Here is a 26551-nt window from a genome sequence, read left to right as displayed (position 1 = left end):
GATTCGAGCTGCCAGTAGTCATAGGATCAGATGACAGCCCAGCCTTTATAGCAAGGTATCTCAAAGTATAGCTCAAGTCTTAGGACAGGCATGAGTAGAACTCTAAAAGGTTTAATTAAAATTGTCCTGAAAACCAGTGAAGATTAGACCAACCCCCTGCCTTTCACCCTCTTATAGGCCAGGTATACCCTCTAACGGGAGAGGTTCCCCCCCTCTTTTTAGGATCATGTATGGTAGACCTCCCTCCATCCTTCCTAGGGTCAGGGAGAAACTGAAAGCTAGAATTCATAACCATTCCCTTGCTCAAGTCCTTACAGGCTCTGCAATTTACCCAGAAGGCCGAGTTAATAGCCCTCACTCAAGCCTTGGAGTGGGGAGAAGGAAAAGCTCTCAACATCTACACTGATAGCAGGTATGCTTTTGCCACTCTTCACGTGCACGGGGCCATCTATAAGGAGAGAGGCCTCCTCACGGCCGGAGGGAAGGACATTAAACATGCAGCAGAAATATTATCTCTCCTAGCGGCCGTGTGGAAACCCCGCAAGGTGGCCGTTATACACTGTAAGGGCCACCAACGAGGTGATTCCTTGGAGGCAAAAGGGAACCAGTTCGCAGATAAAACAGCGAGAACTGTGGCCCGGGAGGGGCAGGCACATGCATTATCGGTCACCCCCTCCCCGGTCAAGGAAGACCAGCCAGCCATAGTCCCCTCATATTCAAAAGAAGATGATGAACTGGCTAGGAAGCTAGGGGGGACTAAGTCCTCAAACGGCTGGTATCAGTTGCCAAAAGGGAGAGTGCTACTCCCAAAAGCAGTGGGGAGGCAGATAGTGGAGCAAACGCATCATGCCACCCACTTAGGAGAGAACAAGCTGGCTGAATTGATAAGGAAGCACTACTTGATCCGAGGAATATACAAAATGGCACAAGACGTAACCGAGAGATGTACCGTTTGTGCCACAGTGAATGCGAACTCTAGCCCTCGGATTGAAGGAGGCGGTGCCCGCCTGAGAGGTGAGCAGCCAGGAGAACACTGGGAAATCGACTTCACTGAAATGACTCCAGCCCGAGGAGGTTACAAGTACCTCCTCGTATTCATTGACACCTTCTCAGGATGGGTGGAGGCTTTCCCTACGAGGGGAGAGACAGCCCAGGTAGTCTTAAAGCACTTAGTTAATGAAATAATTCCCAGATTCGGATTACCCCTCCGATTAGGCTCAGATAATGGTCCTGCCTTTATAGCTAAATTAACTCAGATGTTGGCTGAGGCATTAAGAATAACGTGGAAACTCCACTGTGCCTATCACCCTCAGAGTTCAGGACAGGTAGAGAGAGTAAACAGGACTATAAAGGAAACAATTACCAAAATGAAAGTAGAGACTGGTGGCGACTGGGTGAGTTTGCTTCCTCAAGCCCTCCTCCGGGTAAGATACACTCCGGGCAGGGAAGGGTACTCCCCTTTTGAAGTTTTATACGGGATGAAGCCACCCATTGTACCCCGCCTGGGGCTAGAGCACCTGTCTGGCATTAAACAACGAACTTTACTCAAGTCTTTGCAGGCTTTACAGGCATCCCGAACCCAGAGTCGAGCAGCACTGAACGAGGCTCGACCGAATCCAGACTCAGCCACGGCGGAGAAGCAGCTTTTTACTCCTGGTGACCTGGTCTACGTGAAGAAGATCAACCCAGCACAGCTGACACCCCGCTGGGAGGGACCCTACCAGGTTATCATCAGCACTCCGACAGCAGCTCGAGTGGCGGGAAAGACTGCCTGGATTCACCACACCCGGTTGAAGAAAGCACCGCCTCAGGACGACAACGGGACATGGCGGGGAGGCCTCTGTGCAGCGCTGGGAGAGGCTTGTTGCTTCTATGCCAACCACTCAGGCGTGATAAGAGAGAGCATTAAAACCCTACAGAAGCGACTGAGAGAAAGAGAAAAGGAGAAGGAAAGTCAAGAGGGCTGGTTTGAAGGGCTGTTTAATTGGTCCCCTTGGCTGACCACCCTAATATCAGCCTTGGCGGGACCCCCCCTACTCTTACTTTTAGGCCTGACCTGTGGGCCCATCATAATTAATAAGTTAGTAGCTTTTATTAGAGAGCGTGTTCAGGCTGTTAAGCTGTTGGCCCTAACCACCCAATACAGCCGAATCGTGCAAACTGAAGATGTAGCTGTTTAGCTAACTGCTGATTTCTTGCTTTTGTAAACCTGCTTGCTTGCTTGCTTGCTTACAAAGAAAAGAGGCCAAGGATTTGACCTCTGCTAAGGAACTAAAAGCAGTGGGGAATGAGGAATGGAACATAACAGACCTTATCTGGAGGGTAGAAAGTTGCTACTAACTCCTCCTGGCCCTGAAGGCCAGATCAACAGTCTGGGGGAGTTAAGGCTGAAGGCCAAATCAACAGTAAGGGAGATTAGGCCATCTGGCCGATGCATGCAACCATAGCAACGACCTCCACCCCCCTTTTTCTGAAATGTATAAAAAAGCTGGATTTGTAACTGTTATTGCTGTTTCTGCCTGCTCCATCCTGGCGGTGGCAGCCCAGATTCGAATCTGTAATAAATTTGTTACTTAACTCCGCAATTGGCTATTTGGAGTCGTTTCCCGGGTAGGGGTCTCTGTCCCTTGGGTGGTCTCTTCTCCATTCAACAGTACGTTATAATAACTGGATCAAAGACTTTGAAATCATGAGTCAATTTGGAATCTTAGCTCTTCTTTTTACCGTATATACCAGTATGTAGTCTATGTACTTAAGCTCTCTGAACTTCAGTTTTCCCATCTGTAATACGAAATAATATTTAACTCCAAGGTTACTTAGGTTTATGTACATATAAAATGTGTATACAAAATAGCACCTGGCTTTCTGTATGTGTTACAGAAAACTTGAGTACCTATTTTTCAAAATATAATCAACAGTTTGAAATAGTTTTGCTTTATAGTATTGTTTTCTGCTTTCAAACTTTGCATCACACCATGGACATTTCCCCATGTAATTAATAATTACTAAAATGATCTATGAAGTTGTATTGTCATATATCATCTTTTATGCTGAGTTCTCAATTCAATGTATTTTTTAATACCATTATGGATATTTTTGAAAATTAATTATTCCTCGTCTTGTTTCTTGGGTAGAAAATGGAATTACTTGTAAAAAAAAATGGACACTTTTGGATCCTTGATACATTTTGCCTCAGTTAAGTGCATTATTTTTCCCTTCCTGCCCCTGTCCAGTCTCTAGAATCCGTTTTGCAACATCCAGCGGAGAATCGCACCCAGATCCAGGAACTTGGCCAGACTCTCATTGATGGAAGGGTAATGGATGAGCTGATAAGTGAGAAACTGGAGGCTTTCAACAGTCGATATGAAGAACTGAGTAGCCTGGTAAGAACTGGGACGTGCATGAGTGTAGATTAGTTGTTTGTGAGACGGAGCTGACCTCAAGAACTTGTGCCAAGGGGAAAAGCTTGTAACCAACATGAACGGGGGTGTTGTGGGCTTTGAAATACTAGCTGAGGAAGAGTAAACCCAACTCTAGGGAGGCAAAACTTGATGATTAAAAAAAAAATCTATCTTTGAGATGGTTTCTATTTACGAACTATTTCATTTCCTTTGAATTATATTATAGCTGTATGTAAGAATAACTCACATTGTCCTAGAAATACTAGGGAGGGCAGAATTTGACATAAGCTGTTGTGATAAAATGCCAAGCAGTCTTAGATGCATATCCAAAATGAACTGCAACGTGTATGCTCAGATCAGTAAGCAGAGAAGGGAGACTGTTCTTCCCGAGGAGGGTTAGAGGAATATTAATGCTTTCAAACACATATTAAATAATAACTGTTGATGCTGAGATTGGGAAAAGAATCAATCTTGATTCAAAAGTGCAGCAAGTAGTGTTATATACATATGTACATGGAATTTGTTTTAGGTTTTGGAAAAAAGCTTTATAGGTTCACTCTACTGATAGACGTTTGTTATATATTATATCCTTGTTGATAGGCTTATTGCTGGTTTCTAAAAACACTTTAAATTCATAGTAAATGAGAAATTTTCTGTTTTATATATTATTTAGGAAATCTTTACATTTTTACAGATTGTCATTGTATGTAGAAAGAAGTAAAAACGAGTAATTCACTGCAAGATATGTAAGATACCACAAGGACCTTTTCATTGTTATCATTGCTAGTTATTTATTCATGCTGCTCCCCAAAGTCTTGAACTAGAGCCTGTATTTTTTTTCTTGGTAGCCATATCATAGGGTTTTCTTATACTCAGCTATTTAAGTTTATGAAGACAAATGATTCTGTTTTATCCCCTGTGTAGGCAGAGAGAAAGGAAGAGTCTTTACGAAAGGAACTCTATGACCTACGGAAAACTGGTGAGATGCTTGAAGTTTTGCTGGATAGCTTACAGGGTCTGGACAAGCAGCTCACAGCCTACCTGACGGACAGGGTAGATGCCTCGCAAGTTCCGCAGGAAGCGAAGGTACTGCCATGGATCTGAGGTGTTTGAGTCGTCAGAAGAGCAAGTGTAGTAATCACCTCCTCACCTGCAAGGGCACCAGCCACTCCCGCCACCCCAAACCGGCAGTCAGTGAGAAAGGGTGACCTTGCTTTTGGTTATGTGAAATCCTGGAAAAAGATAGCTTTCTGAGCTATGAAATTGGGAAAATTCCTTTTTATAAATATGTCCCGGCCTGCGGGACAACAACGGGGGCCCACAGGAACCACCTAAGAGAATGAGGCAAACAAGGAACGCGAAAGAATGGGAGCAAGACAAGGTTTTGATCAAGCTCCGATTTTATTCTCTGAAATGGCTGTATTTATACAGCAGAGACAAAGGGGGGCAGGGCCGCCCATGCAGAGGGGTCCCTGGCAGTGTCCATGGGGGAGGATCAGGAAGGGGAAGTTGCAAAGATGTTAACATTTCAAGGTGCAACATTCCAAGGCTGGGCTATCTAGGGGGGAGGATCAGGAAGGGGAAGAGGCAGGAAGACAGGAGATGCTAAGCTGCAGGTTAATCTTTATCTTCTGGCCAAGCCCGCAGGGCACCACATAACTTCTGCTAGAAGGAACTTAATTCTATTTCCTTAAGACTGAGTTGCTTGCCTCAACTCTGCTGGCTCCCAACATCTCCTCCCTTTGTCTTAATTGAGGGTGGGCCCTGAGATAAAAAATTTCTTTTAATGTGGTTGTTAATACTATTCTCTGTGTTAGATATAAATTAAGCCCCTAAGCTAGGGTTCCCGGTAGAATATAGAAGGGTGTGTACACCGACCTTCCTTGCCCTGTCCTGGGCAGCACAGATGCTGACTGCTATCATAGCAAGGTATCTTTACTTTAAAAATAAAGCAAATTTACTTCTGAATTCATAAGCCACAAATGTTGCCTTGCCTTTAGCTTGATTAAAATGTAGGCGGCCATATACAGTTAAGATTCAATTATTTACAAAACATTGGCTTCTCATGTAACTTAATTTATATGACATTGATTATATTGTAAAAGCTAATTTATAAAGTAACTTAAGTAGGTATTTTTAATTTAAAAAAATAATGGCAAAGATTTTATTGGTCTGATCTAAAAGCATGGCTTTTGTCTTTCTTGAAATTTTATTGCTGTTGAAAAATTTGGCTATATTTAAGAAATATATTGTTCTTGCCTTTCCCACAGGTGAAAATCTTCATAATATTTAATATATACCTATTAATTTTTACTTGATAAGACTTTCCATGTAATTTCAAGTATATTAGATCTGTTTTAAAAAGTTTTCCTATAAGAAGAGAGAATAAATCTCTTGTATTACTCCAGGCCCTTGGAGCTTTCCTAGAATCATCTCTGTTAAGGCCTTGAAATTTTAACATGGAAAAAACCATCAAATAAATATCTACATCTTAAAGATATCAATTAGATTTAGACTAGTATTTGTATAGAAAAATTTTTGGTGGAGATCACAGAATTAATCCTCTTTTTAATTAGATCAATAATAAGCAATTTATTTTGAATTTCTATTAGAGGAAATATAATTTTTTATTTTCTTAAAAATAAGTTCTTATGCTTCAAGTACCTAATCACTACAACTCTACAATTTCTCCTAATTTAATTTGAACTTTGAATTTTTAAAGCTGGCAAGTCAAATATATTTAGTAGTTCTTAGATTAATAACACTTTATATTAATCAGCTTACTGTAACAATAACCCACAAACTTCGGACCAACTAACACTTTATATTTCTAAGAAAAATACAAGACATAATCAATCAATTAATAGATTCAATTCTGTCCTCTAGGATTTTATGAGGCAAATTTGAACTTTAATTTTTATTTGCCAGTGGTTCTGGGAAACTAGGTTTTGTTTATTGACTGTCACATTCTTTAAGAGGGCTACTGGCAGGACACTATCTTAACTGTCTGCTGGGGGAAGGGACTTTACCCTTTCCTCCCTCAACAAAGGATGTAGCCAGTTATCTGGACTACTTAGATCTTTAAAGTATTTACTTTGGATAAATTCTATGACAGAGACAAATTTACTTATTTTCTTGAAGGCCTTAAAAGTTAACTTTTTAATAAGGTTCACTAGCATTTTGAAAACTATTCTTTATTATGGAAATGCGAATCTTGTTGCTGGAATTAGCTTGAATTTCTTTCAAGAAGATTTTTTTGCTGTTTTTCTCAGGAAAAAGAATCAGTTCTGGGTTTTTCATTTCTGTAGCCCTTGTAAAAAGTTACGGCTAGTTCAAACTTATTTAATATCCGAAATCGGACGTGCGCGTATTTAGTCTTATACTAGCTTTCTCTTTTACACGTGTACAGATATCCCAGACGCATTTCTAAATTCTTAAAACTTTTTTATGGTAAGAAAGGAAATTTTTAATTTAATATACTAGGAGAGCAGGCTTCTATATTGGATCGCCTCATGTCTCTCCCTTCCCCCATTTTCTGCTTATTCCAGGGGAAGCATCAGCAACAGATCTGGCTGAATTTCTTTTCATGCTTAAAAGATAGACAGATCTCAAATTTTTTTTTTTTTTGATTTCTGAAATAATAATTAATACCCAATTTGGTCAAGATTTGCATTTCCCTGTGAGTTTTCTTATAATTTTTAAACAAGGCATTAAGTCAGAGGTAGTTTCAGCAGTGGAGTTCCACTTATAGATTTTAAATTCCATACATATACTAAGATTCTAATTTCAACAAAAAACAACATTATTTTGTGATCACATAGACTTCAACATTCACTCTAAAGAGCACTTTCATTTCTAAGATCCCTTTTTTTTTTTTTTTCTAGCCTTAATTCCTCGTGCCTGAGGGGACTCCCTGAGTCCGTTTCCTAAGATTCTTTTTTCTTAACCCTTACTCCTCGCGTTCTGAGGGAAATCTTGACACCGTCAAGGAACATTTCATGACAACTTAGAGAATTTCCCATTATCGGTCGATTGGATGGCTCTCTAAGAGATTCCTTCTCCACGTAAGCCTCCGGGACGTATAAACCCCGTGCCGGGTCAGCTTGAATTTTCTCGTCAACCCAGGAATTCAGGCGGAATTACTCTCTTTTCGACTCTACCCTTTACTCCCTTGCTTGCGTGAAACAGTCGGTAGGTATAATCCGCCTACACGGATCCTCACAGACAGGGAGACCCCGTTTGCCCTCCTCAGGTGCGCAGATCTCCCCGTGGTTGAGTCTGTGAGGTTTGACGACCTTTTGTTCAAAGCAAGCTCAAGGTTTTAAGAGTAGATCTAATTGGAGAGAATTCTCGCCAAAAAAACCGGGAGACGGTACTAGTTCAAGTGATTCGGAGTTCTCACAGCCAAAAGTGGGTACCTTTCACTCTTCCCCAGATTGGCAAGTGAGTGCTTATTAGTGGACAGAAAGGAACCAAACCGAGAAAGCCAATAATGACAATCGAGCAAAAAAGGGGTGAAATGTTCTGAAATCTTGTTTGAAAAATCATCTACCTACCTTTACTCCGATCTGTCTCACGGCGGGCGTGACCGTGGCGATCCAATGCTGAGTCTTCACTCGCGGGTCCTCGCGGCGACTCTGGGGGGTGCCTGGCCAGGGCTTCTCCGGTAGACGTTCTCGTTGGAGGTCCTCAGTGGCCTCGCGTTGGGCGCCATTTTGTCCCGGCCTGCGGGACAACAACGGGGGCCCGCAGGAACCACCTAAGAGAATGAGGCAAACAAGGAACGCGAAAGAATGGGAGCAAGACAAGGTTCTGATCAAGCTCCGATTTTATTCTCTGAAATGGCTGTATTTATACAGCAGAGACAAAGGGGGGCAGGGCCGCCCATGCAGAGGGGTCCCTGGCAGTGTCCATGGGGGAGGATCAGGAAGGGGGAGTTGCAAAGATGTTAACATTCCAAGGTGCAACATTCCAAGGCTGGGCTATCTAGGGGGGAGGATCAGGAAGGGGAAGAGGCAGGAAGACAGGAGATGCTAAGCTGCAGGTTAATCTTTATCTTCTGGCCAAGCCCTCAGGGCACCACATAACTTCTGCTAGAAGGAACTTAATTCTATTTCCTTAAGACTGAGTTGCTTGCCTCAACTCTGCTGGCTCCCAACATAAATAAGCAGTGGACATTAGAAATGACAAATGCTAAGACCATAGTTTGTGCACAACATACAATAGTCTGCGTTTAGTATTACTATATTGCAAACTTACTGAAACTTGAACAGGGCTCTGCATATTCTTATGTAATATATGAGTATTGGAACTTAAAAAAAAAATACATTCTTCCCTGCTTCTGATCTCTTTGTAGAGAATTCAGTTAGAGATCTCTTCCCACAAGATAGTGCTGGAAGAGTTGCGAAAAAGCATGTGTTCTCTGCCTCCGAACTTCCCAGAAGACAGGGCTGCTAGAAACAGAAGCCAGATGGATGTCATGCAGGTGACCAGGGGGAGCGATGTGTGGGCAATGATTACTTGGATGCCTTTGGTTTTCTTTCTGATGTGAACAGTGAGACGGGTGACACATTGCGGGTGCATTGCATCCCAGGCAGAGCAGCAGGAACAAATTGTGGCATGCGTGGACAATATCGAATGTGATTCTGAAGTTGAGTTGAGAAGAGATACAAAGCTAGGTTTAGAAGTTAGGTTGATAAGTCTTTCCCCTGATGCAGAGTCCGCGTCAGTTCTCTGCGGCTAATACACCGGCACCGCTCAGTCCTTTGCGGTGGATGCGACATTGATTTTCACTCTGAGCTCATCAAGAACACTTTGAGTAGTTCTGACTGTAGTTTTCAAATAGGTGGGAAAATTAGTGAAGTTTTAATTTCAGGGAGGCCAGCTTAGCCTTTTATTATATCTAAGACTGACACATTGAATGTCAAGTGATGTATGACCTTGGGTAACCTCTCTGAGTTCCTCTATGGAATGCTTTTATTGTGATTTCTTTTTACAGCATTTTGGCAGCAGGTGTTATACTAATTCAATCTGTTGAGAGAGATTATCATTATGACCTGAATTGCTTATTTTTATCATTTCTTCCAACAGAGGAAACTTCGAGAGGTGTCCACCAAGTTCCAGCTTTTCCAGAAGCCTGCGAACTTTGAACAGCTCATGCTCGACTGTGAGCGTGTGCTGGATGGTGTGAAAGAAGAACTGCATGTGCTGGACGTGAAGGATGTGGATCTTGATATGATACAGACACACATGGACAAGTGTATGGTGAGGGCATTGTGGTTAATGCGTCCACTAGGTTTTCCAGCAGCAAATATGGCTTCATCTAGCATAGGGGTGTCGAACTCAATCAGAGAAGGGGCCAAAATCTAAAATCCAGCCTAAATCACGGGCCGAATGGTTTACTGAACAGTCATAAACTGACAATGTCATAAACTGACAGCGGAGTGCAGTGATGACAGCGCGGTGCGGGCCACATTGCAAGGCCTGGCGGGCTGGATTTGGCCCGCGGGCCTTGTGTTTGACACATGTGATCTAGCATAATGTACATGGTTTGTTCAATATTAATATATATTGTAAATAAATATTAACAATAGGGGTGAAGGATGAAAAACAGGCTATAAAATAAGAAGTGTGGTCTTTTCCTCCAAAGACATTAGAAGAGATAGGGGAGATAGATAAGATGGAGTAAAATAAATTATTACAGTGTCATGAAATAAAAAAAGAAAAAAGGCATAAATATACATATATATGATTAAAAAACAAACATAATCACAGGAAAGGCTTTGGCACAATATGACTAATGAACTAACTTTTAAAGGATAAATTTGAGGTAGCTAGAAGAACCATACTTAGAAAGGATGTTAGGAATATTACCATGTAAAAAAATTATTCTTACGGATACTTACATTTTCATTTTTTATTTATAAAGTCTAAATCTAAAATATGAAAGAAGAAATTATACTTAGAACAGATGTCAGCAATATTATTACAGAAAAATCATTCTCCAGAAAAAAATTAATTTTAAATCAAAGTTTAAACCTAAGATCTGTAAAAAAATTATTTAGAAGGCCTTATTGTTGTTGCAGTCTTGAATTTTAAAATTCAGTTGCTTATACATTTTAAAATGTGGCTAAGCATACACACTCTTAGAATTAGTGTTCTGCTTGAGAAGAATCATGACAAAGCTGAAGATGACACCTGTAAAGACAATAAAAGATTGGGAAGAGTTCTTTGTGCTTATCAAAACTGTTATCTCCACATGTCTTTATATACCAAAGGTTGTTTGATTACTCAAAAACTGAAATGGGTGGAAGAATGAATAAATAGGATACATTTCTCCGTGTGTGTGTGTGTGTGTGTGTGTGTGTGTATGAGTGTGTGCGCGCACACACACACACACGCACACACTCACTGATATATGTAAATATTTACTGAGATATAGAGATCAACAAAGCAAGCACCAATCTTGACTGTGTGTAACTTGGCTCAGAGGTCTGTTGTGTGACAGAGCCATCTGAGATGCTTCAGGTCAGGATCACGATGAATGGAGGCAAGAGAACCTGCACAGAACAGTTTAAGGTAACGGAGATGAAGACAGCTCTGAACTTGACTTGATGACTAAAATTTCTTAAAGTCATATTCATCTTGATGTGTTGAGTTGTCATGTATCTTCTTATTACATAAGTAGTATAGGTACCAATGTGGTAGCTTTGGTACTTCAGAATTGTAAGAAAAAAAAATGGTAATATTTCCAATTTCCAATAGCCAGAAATATAGCCAGAGTTGGATTTTTTCTAATAATAGTATTTAAGATTTTTAAAGTCATGATTTTAAAAATGATAGACATTCCAATTTTTAGTCCTGATATTTTCACGTTTTACGTTTGGAAAATGTTCATAAACTTGCATAAACTTTTAAAATATGTATCTGAGTGTTTTTTTGAAACAAATGTAAATGCCATTTGTTTATTTTCTTCTCTGATTTAAAAAAGTTATTGCAAACTTGATGCTATTTTACTCATCCCTTGAATCCAAATTGGGCAAAGAGAAAGCCCTTTGATCTCCGTAGTTAAATCATAGCTGTCAGTCTGGATAAGCCTTGTTCTGAAATGATTCCAGTTACGGGGTTTTCACTGCGATGTGTGCAATTTGTCATGTTTTCTTTTTAAGGAACTCTATAAAACTCTAAGTGAAGTCAAGCTTGAAATGGAAACTGTAATCAAAACCGGCAGACAAATTGTTCAGAAGAAGCAGACTGACAATCCCAAGGGGCTGGACGAGCAGCTGACTTCTCTGAAGGTGCTCTACAATGACCTGGATGCTCAGGTGAGGACAGCCCCGCCCCGCCACTTCTCTCTCTCTCTCTGTCTCTCTCTCTCTGTGTGTGTGTCTCTCTCTCTTGAGCATTTAATTAATTAATTAATTGATTGATTAATTTATTTAAATATATATTTTATTGATTTTACACAGAGAGGAATTGAGAGGGATAGAGAGTTAGAAATGTTGATGAGAGAGAAACATCGACCAGCTGCCTCTTGTACACCCCCCTCTGGGGATGTGCCCACAACCAAGGTACGTGCCCTTGACCAGAATCAAACTCAGGACCCCCTCAGTCCACAGGCCGATGCTCTATCCACTGAGCCAAACCGGTTTCGGCTCTCTTGTGCATTTTAAAATTTCACTTCTGGGAGAAACTGTGTTTAAATTTTATAGTATTAATAATGTTTTCAGTGATTCCAATAATGTTTATTAATTTTTAAATGTGCTAATATTGCAATGAGTACAAATTGTATTGAAACTTATTTTATTTTATTTTTAAAAATATATATTTTATGGATTTTTTACAGAGAGGAGGAGAGAGGGAAGGGAGCTAGAAACGTCAATGAGAGAGAAACATTGACCAGCTGCCTCTTGCACACCCCCTACCGGGGATGTGCCCGCAACCAATGTACATGCCCTTGACTGGAATCGAACCCGGGATCTTTCAGTCCGCAGACCGACGCTCTACCACTGAGCCAAACCGGTTTCGGCTGAAACTTATTTTTAATATTTAATCTAGATTCACTTTATATTTTCAATGACTATTGACATTTCAAAAGTAAACTTTAAAAATAATAGTCTCTGTTTAAACTCAAGTTATTGGTTTATACCAATAATAGCGTTTAGGATTTTTAAAATCATAATTTTAAAAATTGAATTTAGATTGATATTTCAATTGAATAGGCTACTGAGCCATGTTCGAACATCAGGTTCTAATAAATTTTATGTCACAAGAAGGTCACATTGGTCTAGCAGGATTTAAAATCCTTTCAGGAAACAGCTATCATTTGGACATTTCAGTGAATTGGCCAGGAATGGTGGGCCATTTACTGACTGGATTCAACAGGCTGAGTATCTTCTCTCACTGAGAATCTCAGTCTTGAAACCAGCGAAGTAAAAAAAAAAATGTGGAACTGAAAACTTGGCAGTATTAGAAAGCTGTGTTAGATTACATTTTAGATCCTTCTTGTGTTATTAAATAGTAACTGAGTTTCTATAAGAGCCCAGAGAAAACCAGCTAAAATGTTATCACTTTCAAACCAGTGAAAATGGGCAGTCCATACATTTCCTGGGTGTTTGCTTCACTTCTGCAAGATTGGGTTGTTGATTTTGATGCATTTTGAGGGGCTGTACCACTGGATCACATTTCTCAGCGCATCATTTTGGTATTGCACAGCTGAAGTTCTTTTTGAAATGTTATATTTATTTATTGACTGGGCAATATATGCATGGGAATGGTGTTGCTGGTTTTTTCACCTGTTCTCTAATTTGGGCTACTGGCTCAGACCAGGCTCAATCCAGTGGCTATGTCACCTGGGTCATGGTCTTCCCCTCTTCAGGCTTTTCACCATCCTGTTCTGTAAATGAGGAAGGGCAGTGCCTATTACAGAGGTGGTTGTGGGTTTTATTGTGTAACGTGTACTATTTCTTAACACCATTTGGGAGATGGATCTAGAGAATGGTCAATGCTAAATTCAGTTCATTTTGCTTTCTGTCATCAATGGTAAGTACAAAATAATAATTAAGGGCTTTATTGCAGAGTCATTTACTGTGTTTTTCATTAAATGGTTAATTGTAAAACATGATTGTGAGCATCATGCTGTTTCCCCACAAATTGCTAGAACATATAATATGTTTTAAACAGTCCTTCATTGAGATGATTCTAAGCATCTTGTATTCAAAATGGCAAAAGATATCATTTACTGATCCCTTAACCCTGTCGCAAGGATTGGGCCAAGTCCTGTGTGTATGCATTTTTCTCATTTAAAACTCAGAACAGCCTTTGGGGGGTCATACCTCCACCAAGGTCCTGTAGGAAAGAAGTGGCAGCGCCCAGGGGGGTTGCCTGATGCTTAACCACTTCTGTATAGTGTCCCCTTGCAGAGATCAAGGTTGTATATCTCTTGGGGTTCAATCCGAATCAGTTTGGATCCTCAGCTGTTATCCATGTTTAGTCCTCTCTCGGTTCCTTCTTTTCAGATAACCAATGGAAAACAGGATCTGGAAAGAGCATCCCAGTTGTCCTGGAAAATGAAGAAAGAGGCTGCTTCTCTCTTGAAGTGGCTTATGACAACTGAGTCTGAACTGGTACAGAAATCCACCTCAGAAGGCTTGCTCAGCGACTTGGATACAGAGATTTCCTGGGCTAAAGTGAGCTGTAGTTCAGGGGGACCACCAATATCACGCCAGCGTGACCTGTGGCATTTTTGTTCAGGGCAAACTGGGTGGATGTCATTTTCCTCCATTTTGTATTAAATGTGGCCTTTTCTTTTTTCCCCGTTATTTTTTCTACTTCTCTGTGCTAAGAAAAACAGTAGGAATATTTTAAAAACAACTATTTCAAGAAGGTACTTTTGTCTTGATTCCAAAAGTGTTGAACTCTGACCAGTCACCAACAGACCTTCAGAGGCGTTCTGCTTATGTGGCACTTGAAAATATGATAGTTACATTTTCAAAGTTGATTTTTTTTGAATATTCATTCCTCACATAGTGTTGTGCTGAATTTATTTGTTAATTCTTCTACAATAATGTTTGTATCAGTTACTAGCTTTCCTATTGCAAACTGATGTAAAGAGCACAGAGACAGAATTTTCAAAAGAATCAACAAAAGATCCAAGAGTTTTCTTTGGCTCTTTAGTTACTTTGATATTATAGAGACTAGAGAGTGGATTTTTCCAATTCTCTCTTGAAGTGGACAAAGAAGGAGTGGAATACAAAGTAGTGTGTGTGTGTGTGTGTGTGTGTGTGTGTGTGTGTGTGTGTGTTTTGTTTTGTTTTTAAACCAAGGCTTTTTCTTTTCCCAAATTGATTTTCCAAGAAAGAGGCATGTATACTAGAGATAAGTACTGAAAATAATGATCAATACTGTGACAAAAATTTCTATAAAGTCACAAGATCTGTTTTGGCATCCTACACTTGTGCTGGCCTGTGGGAAGTGAAGAGGAGGGGATTTGAGATCATTGGGCGGGGGGGCGGGTGTGTGTGTGTGTGTGTGTGTGTACAACTTTTTAAACTGATTGCTCTGTGAAGAGAACAGTTGAATGAAAGTCAAGATATTAGGCACCAGAGAGTGTTCTCAGTTTAGAAAATAGCTGATGAAAGCATAATTATGCCATGGGCTGTGTGAAGTAAAAAAAATATATGCAGGCAATGAAGAATGTTGGCATTTATAGGTGTATTGTGGGTGAATGGGAAGCAAAGGCACCAAACTTTATTTTTGTTAAGGTTAGCTTTTACAAGGAAATATTACCTTCTTTGTACAATACATTTTGAAAGCCTTGTTTTCTCATTAGTAACATAAGTTATATAAGCTAATTGAATGACATTTTTATAGTGAAAAAAAAAGAGGGGAGCAAAAAGCATCTCTAATGAAAGAACACCCTGTTATCTTTTCAGTTTTTTACAGGCACATATAGACATACACAGGCACAGCCTGTATTTGAAAATAGTTATATTTAGTGTTTCATGACTCTCTTAAAAACAAAAAGCAACACATTATATCTTTGACATTTTTCTTTACTTGTATGTTGTGTCTCATATTGGAGACAAGCCTAATATTTAATTGCATATTTTATTTTTGATTATTCAATTTTTCTATTAATTTTCATTTGATTTATTAACAATTTTCACTATTATAGGAAAAATGCTATGCCCTGTCTGGTTTGCTCTGTGGTTAGAGCATCAGCTCTTGCACTGAAGGGTCACAGGTTTGATACCCAGACAAAGGCACAAACCTTGATTGCAGGTTTGATTCCCACCATACTTGGGGCACATGCAGGAGGCAACCAGTGTGTCTCTCTCTCATCTCTCCCTCTTATTTCTCTCTCTCTCCCTCTCCTTCTCATCTCCCTCTTTCTCTCCTTCTTCCTCTCATCACTTCCTCTCCTAATCTTTCTCCCTCTCCCTTTCCCTCCCCCTCTCCCTCCCCCTCTCCCTTTCCTTCTCCCTCTCTGTCTCCCTCTCACTCTTCCTCTCCTTCCTTCCCTACCATTTTCTCCAAAAAATAATAGAAAAAAAAAATCCTCGGGTGAGGATTAACAAAAAATAAAAAATGTTATGATGAAAATACTTGTAGCTACATTATAGCATGTATTCATAATTATTCTCTTAGGATAAATTCTAAGAGCTAAAAGTATTGAGCCTAGGGATATATCCATTTTAAAGTCTTATACAAATTATGAAATTATACCTACCAGCTCCATGTGAGAATTCTTACTTGCTTGTTTTAACCACAACTTGGACAATGGTAGGCAGATATGTTTTGGTTAGTCAATTAGAAAATTTTCCATCAGTTTATAGGCCATTTGTAGATCTTTTTTTTTTTTTTTAAATTGCCTTTTAGTGTAATTCTGACCATTTTTCTTTCACCTGTTAGATCTTTTGATTTAGAGCTCTTTACCTATTAAATTATTAATGCTTTGTATGTTGTCTATTATTGCAAAAATATATTTTTTGCTACTGTAGTTCCCTTTCTGTACTGTATATATTTAAAATGCTGTTATTATATATATTTTTAAATGGTAAATCATCTTTTTCTTCATTATATATGCCATTAGTGCTTAGAAGGTTCAACTGCTCCAAGTTTATGTAATTTTTTACTTACATTTTCTTCTAGCTCTTTTATAGTTTCATATTTTTATCTTTAATGCTTTGATCCTTCTGGAATTTATTTTGGTGTATATAATGAGGTAAGGCTCTAACATTTTTCCAAGTAGTTAACCAGTTATCTCAGCACTATCTACTGAGTAATTATATCTTTCCCAATGATTTGACATGCTAATTTCATTTATTATTTTTGGCTGTTGATTTTCTTTGTTTACAGATTCACTAATCCTGCCCTCTGAAATATTTTTTAGGTGTTTCACTATGTGGCTTTATAATATGTTTGAATATATACTTAATAGATTTCCTGTTTTTAATAATTTTTTTGTATACGCTCATATAAACTTTAGAAGTATTATTTCAAAATCTTTAAAAAATATTTTCTTTGAAAATTTGATTTGAATTGCCTTTAATGTATAGATTTGTTTTGAGGAGATTTGACATCATTGTTTTATTATTATATGGCATGGCATGTCTCATTTCCCCTCAAAACGTGTGTGTGTGTGTGTGTGTGTGTGTGTGTGTGTGTGTTTGTGCAAAGAACTTAATTTATACTTATTTACTTTGCATACTTTAAAAACATGCCTTTTCTCTTTTTTTAAATTAATTGCTTATAGCTGGTACAAATATATAACATTTTTGCATATTTAATTTTTATTCATTCATCTTTGTGCACATATAAATTCAATTAATTTTTCAGATTAAGACTGTAAAAATAAGCTTGTCTTTTCTGTAACTACTCACTCTTAAATTCCCACTTAGTCTTATTTTGGATTTGAAATGATGAAGATGGTATATACAAGTCATGAATTCACAGCACATTGTCTTCAAGTAAATAGAATGAAACATCAATATGTAACATAATCATCCATGTTTTCAAAGTTGTGTTTTCAGATCTAAGAAACATGCATATTTCACCACATTTTAATGTATTTGCACTTAAAAATAGGTAAAGTTATTTTCAATGCAAAATTTAAATAGCATTTTTATCCCTGAATCTAATATTTAAAAACCATGGTTTCAATGTTATTATTTTAGATGTGGTCATTTTCTTTACAATCTTAAAGACTACCCTAGTCAGTACATTCCCACTGAAGAAATGTAGAAAGTCTTAACTTCAGGAAGCATGGCTGTGGGTATTCTATTTCTTCCCCCCTCCCTACTGGAGAATGACACTTGAGAGAAACATTCCAATGCCTTTAAAAATATCAGTAATTGACATGGCCAAGTAATTTACTCACTGGTAAATTGCAATTTTTATGCTTTCCAAAATGTGGTTTAATGTGAGATTAAATAGAGACTCACACTCCTTTAAATAATTTGCTTTGACGTTGGTTTAAAAAGGTGCCAGCAGCAGTAGGTTAGATATGCACAAGTCACTTTATGATCGAAAGAACATTGTAGTTTTAATTTTGGAATCCAATATTCTCTCTATAACTCTCCTGATTATACTATTGAATCTTAGGAACATGAGAATTAAGTTGTCATTATATTATCCAAAGTATTATGACAATTGTAAGACCAAAACTTAGATGTGCTAATTCTTAATAATTTACTTAGGATGGAATACTTTTACAATAAATTACGTTAGACCATTTAGTTATAGGATGTAGTCCTCACAAGTAACTATAGTACTTATTTGTCTCCTGTAGGAACCAAGGAAATACATTCATTATGAATTTTAGAATTATGAGTTCTGGGGTAGTTCTGCTTTGCCAGCTATAGCTACAGAAAGTGAACTTGATTGTTTACACCCAGAGTTATGATGAAGATAAAATAGTATGTGTGTGTGGTACATGGAATTTATTAGTATACTTAAAATAAGTAAATAACATTTTTTTCATACTTGAATTTAATACATTTTCTGTAATATGCATAAGTATATTTTTATTAGCATCTTAAGAACTCTCGCAAGTAAGTAAGTTATGGAGTTTTGTAAACCTTTGGCAGTTGTAAACTTTCTAGGGAGTATGTGGAAGAAAAGTTTCCATGTTTTGTTTTGGTTTGTTTGTTTATTTTTTAAGAAAGGTTGTATAAACTTTTATCACATTCTGAAAGATCAAATGGGTCTTGGTATTTTTATTTTCTAGACTATTCTGAAGGATCTGGAAAAGAAAAAAAGCTGATTTAAATGCCATCACAGAGAGTAGTGCTGCCCTTCAGAACTTGATCGAGGGCAGCGAGGCTGTTTTAGAAGAGAGGCTCTGCGTCCTCAACGCTGGCTGGAGCCGAGTGCGAACCTGGACTGAGGATTGGTGCAATACCTTACTGGTATGTTTCGGAAAAGTTAATGATGAAATCTTCTCTCCTTTAATTGTTTAAAAATGAATACAACTTTGATTAGAATTCCAGATTCTATTTTCTCAGTGTCAGAATAATGTTTTGCTTGTGAATTAATTTCATTAGATTACATTTTATTTTTATACACTTTAATATCTTAGTAAATGTACTTATTTGTTGCATTTTGATGATTATATTTAATTATCATAAACTATATATTATTTACAATCCTATATAATATCATAAAAGGGTAATGCAAATTGACTCAACGGTGGAACCACCTGTCACAATGATGCACAGTGACCACCAGGGGGCAGATGCTCTACGCGTGAGCTGCTCCTGGTGGCCAGTATGCTTCCATACTGGGAGCATCACTCAGCCACAAGCCAGGCTGATGGCTGGTGAGTGCAGTAGCGGTGGTGAGAGCCTCTCCTGCCTCTGTGGCAGTGCTGAGGATGTCCTACTGGTGGCTTAGGCCCACTCTCCACTGGGAGCGGCCATAAACTATCAGTTGGACATCCCCTGAGGACTCCTGGACTGCTAACAGATTCCAGTCAGGCTGAGGTTCTCACCACCCCCTCTAATTTCTAATAATAATTTTGACTAGTTGGGTGACATTGGTCAAGATACTTGAATGTTCTCTAAATCTTAGTTTTCTCTTATGTAAATGGGCATTATTATTATTTCTACCTTATACAGTTTTTGAAATGATTATATGACATAAAACATGTAGTGCTTATAAATAATTATGCTTAAAATAACCAATTTTAGTATGATGATTATGATAATTGTTAAATGTTATATGTTGTTAGTCTTTGGTTATACTACCACACTGTTAATTACTTCATGGATATATATACTGAGTGACCAGATTATTATGATCTTTGAATGCATAATAATCTGGCCACTCAGTGTATATCTATATAATAAAAGGCTAATAAGCAAATTGTCCCCTCGACCAGGAGCTCGACCAGCAGGCAGGCTGGCCAACTCCCCATGTCCCTTCCCCCTGGTCAGGCTGGCCAGACCCCACCCATGCACAAATTCATGCAACGGGCCTCCAATGTATGTTCTTATTTGTTGCATTTTAATGATTTATTGATTTATTGATGTATTAATTTATTTATTTATTGATTTATTTAATTATCATAAACACACACACACACACACACACATGCATTGAGTGGTCAGGTTATTATGCATTCAGATATCATACTAATCTGACCACTCAGTATATATAGCTTTATCCACATTTTCATAATCCTTCTATATTTTTCAGTCTGTACCATCTAATTCTCTTGTCAAGTAGTCTCTTTCTAGTCCTAGTAGAATATTGATTTACCTGCTTTATTGGGGCAAATAAGTCTGGCGCTTATCAGTTTTTCTTACTTAAAATGCAGAACACTGTCAAAACATTTCTCATGCCATTTATTAGTTCTCATTTCATTTTCCAACTGTTTTTCCATGTTATAGATAAACAATTTGTTTCCTTGTCTTTTAAACACTTTTTAAAAATCTGTTACAGTTTCATTTATCCTATTAAACAGTTTGTAAAAGTTAATTTTATCTAAGTCTCCACCCCTTTTTGATCAAGTTCTAAATTCTCACCTTAGTGCCAGCAATTTTGCCAGTTTATTTAGCTTAATCTAAAGTTTGATTTTGTTTTTGGGTTTATTTTCTCGCTCACATTTTATATCCTGCTTCAGGAAATAGTACTGAGGTCTGTAGTGATATCAAGTGCTGGTGACATAGGACCTGCCCTCGGAGATGTTAGTCTACTGAAGAGCAGTCACTTATTCAATCCATAGTTTAATCATTCTATTATGTTTTTACTTTCTTAAATGAGCTTTAAACAAATATGATCAAGGAGGCAAATTAGATTATTTGCAATGTAAGAATGAAGAATAAGGGAGACAAATAAAATGAGATTAAATAAAAACTTTCAGTAAGGTGGAAACCCTTTCAGTACAGCATATACTGCGCTCTTTGAAAGCTTTTTAAATCTCTTTAAAGATTATCATGCTAAATATTTCATCTGGTTGTATCAATTAATTGTTATTAATTCCCTTCCAGAACCATCAGAACCAGTTGGACATATTTGATGGATATGTTGCTCACATAAGTACCTGGCTTTATCAAGCTGAAGCTCTATTGGATGAGATTGAAAAGAAACCAGCAAGTAAACAGGAAGAAATTGTGAAGGTAGCGAAAGAGGAGCAAGCATACTTCTGGGGATGGACGGTTTGGCTGTGGTCTTTCTCTTTGGAATGTGACAAGTTACCTGTGCACAAGTTCTCCCGTTCTTCAGGGTTTATTTTGGGGGGAGGACCTGAAGTCTTGAATGAGTCTTAATATATGAACAGCTCTGATGCAAGTTGACTGTATTAAAATCTCTTCTTAGGAATCCCAGACATTTATTTAAACTGCCTTTAATTCCGAGGTAGTGTCGCACCCATGCTTGATTTTGATTTTTCTGGTGTGATGATTTGTGTTTTCTTACAAACAGCGTTTACTTTCTGAGCTGGACAATGCCAGACTGCAAGTTGAGGATGTTCGAGAGCAAGCCATTGTTTTGACGAATGCTCTCGGAGGCTTATGCAGGGAACTTGTAGAGTTCCAAATTAACTGAAATAAATAGAAACTTTGAAAAGGTGTCTCAGCACATCAAAAGTGCGAACGTGAGTAATTATATTTTTATATAAGGCTATTTTTCATAGAAGTATGATCTAAGTTATAGATGATTATGTGGTATACTTAAGTAAATAATGTTAAAAGTAAAATTTTAAAAGTAAATTTTTCTTGGATCGGAGCCTTTGTCCTTGAGAAATGTGTGCTTTGCTGAAGTTTGGCTGTCCCACTCCAATGACACTCCTACTGGCGAAAGGTAACGGGAGACTTTCTTGGGGATGTACCCGTACGAGGTGGTAGCCTTTCTCTTTGTTGGTGGCCACGCAGGGATGGCTTTTGGATCATGGCACTGTTTCCTCCTGTGCTCGTAGGTGGTCTCAGAATCCTCTAAACAGCATTCAAGGCAGCCACAGCCATTTGCACACTATTTCACACCCCCTAGTTCTTAAATATAATTGTGAGATTTTAAAAATGGGTGAAATAATAATGCTATGAGGTTGGCGAAAATGGGGCAATTCAGAGAAGCACAAATTGGTAAAACCATTACTGTAAATGAGTGAAATTAATTCAAGTAAATGCTCACTTCTTTTCTGACACTCCATCCCTTTGATTAATGGCAGAAGGTCCAGTTAAGAATATCTTCTTAAAGGATGATTTTCCTTCCCCCGCTGCTGATTGGCCAGGAACCATTCTCATCCCAATCTCTGGTCACCACGGAAGAAGCCCTTGAGGCTGATGTGCCTTACTCTGACATGGAAAAATTAGAAAGTGACATTGACTATATGCTAAAAGTTGTGGAAAAGCATTTGGAATCTAGTGATGAAGATGAAAAGGTTGGTTCAGAGTTTTTCAAACTATGATGTTCTTACATTTATTCTCTGTTAATTATAGTTTTACATCAATATTGTTTACCCAAATGTCTGCCAAACATGATTTTCTGATGTGCAAATATGATTTTCTGATGAGTGTCAATGTAATTGATTTAGTAATGCTTAAAAAATAGACATTGCACTTTCTGACTAAAAACAGTGTTATCTTAATGCTAAACCAGCTAGCATTCTTTATGTTTTAACATCAAATATGAAATATTTTAAGAAAAACCTGACTTATTTTGTTGTGTATAATTTAGATGAACATATCTTGAGTTATATTTTGTAGGTTAGTTTTCCTTGGGAACTGATGTTAAGTGACCCTTGCATTTTCCTTTTGAGTAAATTTTTTCTTTCTTAACATTCAGATGGATGAGGAGAGAGCCCAGGTTGAGGAAGTTCTCTGAAGAGGAGAACAAATGTTAAATCAACCTATAGAGAAGAATAAAAAACAAGAGCTCAGATTCCAGTTACTGCTTTTGCGCACAAGATACAACAAAACTAAGGTATTGTGATGGGAAGTTTCTGTGCCACTGAATAACTCAGTCCTTGTCATTAGATGTTTGATATTGCATTCAAAACACACCATTTGGAATATTGTCTCCTCCGTTTTGGTGTGCATCGCTGAACATGTTTATACTTTTAAGTGGGACAAGAGTCAAAGAAAATAGGGAGCATAAAATCTTATTATTGGGCATCTCTGTTGGATTTGTGATAATGTACTAAATCTTAAAAGGGACCTTTTTTTTTTAGAGTAGATTTCTACTTTGGATCTTTAGTTTATATGGAGAGGCCTGACCATGTCAAAAAAAATGTCTAGTTTATAAATAACCAAATTTGGGAAGTTGATAAACTATGATTTATATTCTAGAAAAGCTTCACTACCAGCTCCCTTTTCAATGGCCATAATCCCAGCCACATTATAAATGTGCTGGTGTTCCCCCGAGGTCTGTTCTTGTAACACAGAAATGCAGAACTCTAGATTAAACATCTTGTTATTAACTCGATGATTTTAGTCTTGAGTTTCGGGTTCATTTAGGAATTATAACCATTTTCAGAGTCACTAACTCAATGAACATGATATTTGTTATCATTTTACTATACTTTTGAACTTACAGGGGAATATCATTTTTCAGAAGCTCAATGTTGAGACACAGTGAAACTATAAAAGAAGCTACCTTAATTCATGAGTAGATGATCTGTGGTTATTTGCAAATAGTAGCCAGCATTTATTAAATTGTAGCCATCTACAAGTAAAAGAATTCAACTCCTTAAGGACAAGTGTGTGGCCCATCACTTTGTTATTTTGAAAGTTCTGATTAGAGGACACAGAAAATAGAATTATTAGGGCAGATAAGTAGTCCACTCAGTTTAGCTTAGTTTTCTCTGAAGTTAGGGTCTTAGAACCTTTTATTGTCTTATGTAGGATATTCATCTTCTATAATGTTGTTCTCCAGCGTTAAGATTGTATATTGGATTACCTGTATGTTATTTTAATCAAAAACCCAATTACATTTCTTGTTATGTTATCAATACTTATTTAACTTAGTTACATTTTTAACAGTGAGGTCCTGAGGTCTTAAATATAATTATGAGATTTAAAAAATGGGTGAAATAATAATGATATTAAAATGTTTCATTTCATATGGAAGGTTATGATTTGCAGCATGTTCTCCTGTCCTCAGTAACTCAGGAAAGAACCTGTTATGCTTTCCTGTTTGCTAAATGAGTTTCAGTGGCATTGGTCATAAAGTGAAACATTTCTGTTTAAGAGAAGGCTGCAGATGAAAATTAGAATAGAGATTGTTAAGGGTTTGCATAGCAAAGCAGGGCAAAAATATAAAAAATCAAAACATAGTTTTAAAAAATTTGATTCCAAGTATTGTACTTTTCCACAAAATAATCTTGTGCTTTTTTCAGTTAATTGTGGGGATATTTTAAGAGATATACATTGTTATTTTAATGATTTTACAGGCAATTTCTATTCAACAGAGGAGAACAGGCCAACTAGCTTCTGTAATTAAAACATCACTTCACCCTGCAGATTATTTGGTTGAGATTAACAAGTTTTTACTTTCTATGGATGATGCTGGATAGCTGATCTGGGAAGATCAATTAGTTATTAAATTTGTAAAGGGGGTTTCAGGGAGACAGATGATGACTTAGATTTGGACATGTCTGAATATCTAATTGCCAGACTGAAAGTATATTTTTGAGAGTCCTTGGCATCTTTAAACTCTGTGTGGTAGATGTAACATTAGAAACCAGGACCCAGGGAGAGAAGCCTGAGTCAATGGTAGAAACCAAAACTCCTACCCTTTAGAATGTTAGCATTTGATAGATGGGCAGATGAGAATGAGCTGTTAAAGGACACTTAGAAGGTCAGAGAGAGGTGGGAGGAAAGTCAGGAATACAGACTGTTCAGAGTTCAAGGGAGGGTGTGTGACAGCATTAAATGTTACAAAGGGCCAGGGCAGCTAAGGACTGAATGGCGTTCTTTTTTTTTTTTTTTTTTTTTTTTTTTTTTTAATTTTAGAGGCGATGGGAGAGGGAGGGAGAGAGAAGCATCAGTAATGAGAGAGAATCATTGATTGGATGACTGACTCCTACATGCCCCCTGAGACCCGGGAATGTGCCCTGGCTGGGAAAGGAACCATGATCTGGTTCATAGGACAATGCTCAACCACTGAGCCACACGGTTGGGCTGGATGGTATTTTGATAGTAATGTTGATGGAGTAGGGCCTTAAGCAAGACTGCAGTGGATAGCAAAGCTGTCATGTAGGGTAACACTTTCTCTTTGGGAAACAAGATCACCTTTATTTATATGGTACTCTTCTCTTTCCACTTGGATGCTATAGGTATGCAGAGATGTGCCCACTGCACTGAAGTAACGCGGCCAGGAGCCCTGCTCTGTTTCTCAGACAGGAACTGCTGGTAAGATACAGTTTATTCCTTAACCATTTTTTATAAATATATCCAGACATTATAACTATGACCATCATATATGAATTAGAGAAAACTTTAAACTGAAAAACACAACACAGTTGTGATCTGTTACTCTATTTTCAATTACTTGAAAGGAATGTCTTCTTTAAACCCAACACATACTTGCCTGCAAGGCACTCATGAGAGATAAACTTTTTGCCTTTCTTGGAACAAGAGCAGGACCTGGTCCCCAAGAGAGCCTGGAAAGGGAAGGGAGGAGGCAAGGTGGGAAACTGAGGACATGCAGTTTTTCAGAAAGTCAGCTATAACCATTACCCAACATGCCCTGGGAGGGGTGTAATTGCATGCAGATCATGACTGAGAACAAAGGATTAGGTATCCCGGAACCAGGTGGGAGATGGGGTTTTAGAAGAGTTCTCCATCCCAGGGAAGCTACTTACTGATAGATGCCAATGATCACTTCTGTGTGGAGGGAAAAGTTTTCTCACTATTTCCTTCTCTCCTTGTCCCCATCAGAGTACGGGTTATGGCACCACAGCTATAACATCGTACCTTGCAAGCTCTCTGAAACACCGTGCCCTGCTCTCTCTCTCGACTCATACTGGCCCTTTAATTTTGGAATTGGAAATTTCAGTAGATGATTTTGTCAAGATATATGCAAACATGTTGGGGCTTTTAATTTAAATTGTGCTGAATTTATGGATTGACGATATCTTTTAGAAAATTATTTAAGCCTTGTCTAATATACTGTATGTTAAAGTGGGCTCCAGATGGCTCTAATAATTCAGCTACCTTGTGTAAAACTAAAGAAAAACAATCAACCTTCCACCATTAAAAACAGAAGACAAGCACAAACAACTGAGAGAGAATAATATATATCCAAGTTTTGAAGAAGACAAGAATCTCTAACTGAAAGTTCTGGAAAAACAATCTCCCAGAACAGATTTATGGATCTGATCACCCAAATTTGATAACATCTATATGTTAAAAACAAAACACACATTAAAAATTCTAAAGTAGAAACAGTGTTTTCAGCAATATGGCAAGATTCATCGTTCCTCTAAAAATGAGTCCTTGCAAATAGAAAAGGAAGCAGATAAAGACCACAGTTATAAATTATACTATATTTGGTTAACAAACAAAAAAATTTTGCTCTCACTGATAATAAAAAACCAGTAAATGAGCACACTGGTGAGCACTGTGTGTTCATCCATTGAGACAGAGTATCATTGGTATATATCCTGTGGCTGTTGCAAATCTCAATTTTCAACTTTCAAGGAAAATTAG

General features: G+C 38.0%; 2 protein-coding genes across 2 annotated transcripts; both read left to right on the top strand.

Annotated features, from left to right (window-relative positions):
• Nucleotides 1-317: 317 nt before the first annotated feature.
• On the top strand, nucleotides 318-2640 carry LOC311624682 (uncharacterized protein). The gene is made up of 2 exons (XM_084888266.1): nucleotides 318-1394; nucleotides 1560-2640. The coding sequence occupies exons 1-2, from the start codon at nucleotides 921-923 to the stop codon at nucleotides 2178-2180; spliced, it is 1095 nt and encodes a 364-aa protein (XP_084744392.1). The 5' UTR covers nucleotides 318-920; the 3' UTR covers nucleotides 2181-2640.
• A 6236-nt stretch (nucleotides 2641-8876) lies between these two features.
• LOC311624116 (utrophin-like) lies at nucleotides 8877-21371 on the top strand. Its single transcript, XM_084886967.1, has 7 exons — nucleotides 8877-8886; nucleotides 9492-9665; nucleotides 11570-11725; nucleotides 13919-14089; nucleotides 18631-18811; nucleotides 20894-21022; nucleotides 21327-21371. The coding sequence occupies exons 1-5, from the start codon at nucleotides 8881-8883 to the stop codon at nucleotides 18664-18666; spliced, it is 543 nt and encodes a 180-aa protein (XP_084743093.1). The 5' UTR covers nucleotides 8877-8880; the 3' UTR covers nucleotides 18667-18811; nucleotides 20894-21022; nucleotides 21327-21371.
• The last annotated feature ends 5180 nt before the right edge of the window (nucleotides 21372-26551 follow it).

This window comes from Pipistrellus hanaki, assembly GCF_964339955.1.
Source record: "Pipistrellus hanaki genome assembly, chromosome: 6".
NCBI lineage: Eukaryota > Metazoa > Chordata > Mammalia > Chiroptera > Vespertilionidae > Pipistrellus > Pipistrellus hanaki.
The sequence above is the reverse complement of the archived record's forward strand: the minus strand, read 5'-3'. Positions and strand labels throughout refer to the sequence as shown.

Excerpts from the sequence above, each read along its gene's own strand:
- LOC311624682 (XM_084888266.1), top strand. The coding sequence starts at position 921 with ATGGCACAAGACGTAACCGAGAGATGTACCGTTTGTGCCACAGTGAAT. Across the intron at positions 1,395-1,559 it reads TAGAGACTGGTGGCGACTGG|GCTTTACAGGCATCCCGAAC; the intron begins GTGAGTTTGCTT and ends AAGTCTTTGCAG.
- LOC311624116 (XM_084886967.1), top strand. Across the intron at positions 9,666-11,569 it reads CACACATGGACAAGTGTATG|GAACTCTATAAAACTCTAAG; the intron begins GTGAGGGCATTG and ends TTTCTTTTTAAG. Across the intron at positions 11,726-13,918 it reads ACAATGACCTGGATGCTCAG|ATAACCAATGGAAAACAGGA; the intron begins GTGAGGACAGCC and ends CCTTCTTTTCAG.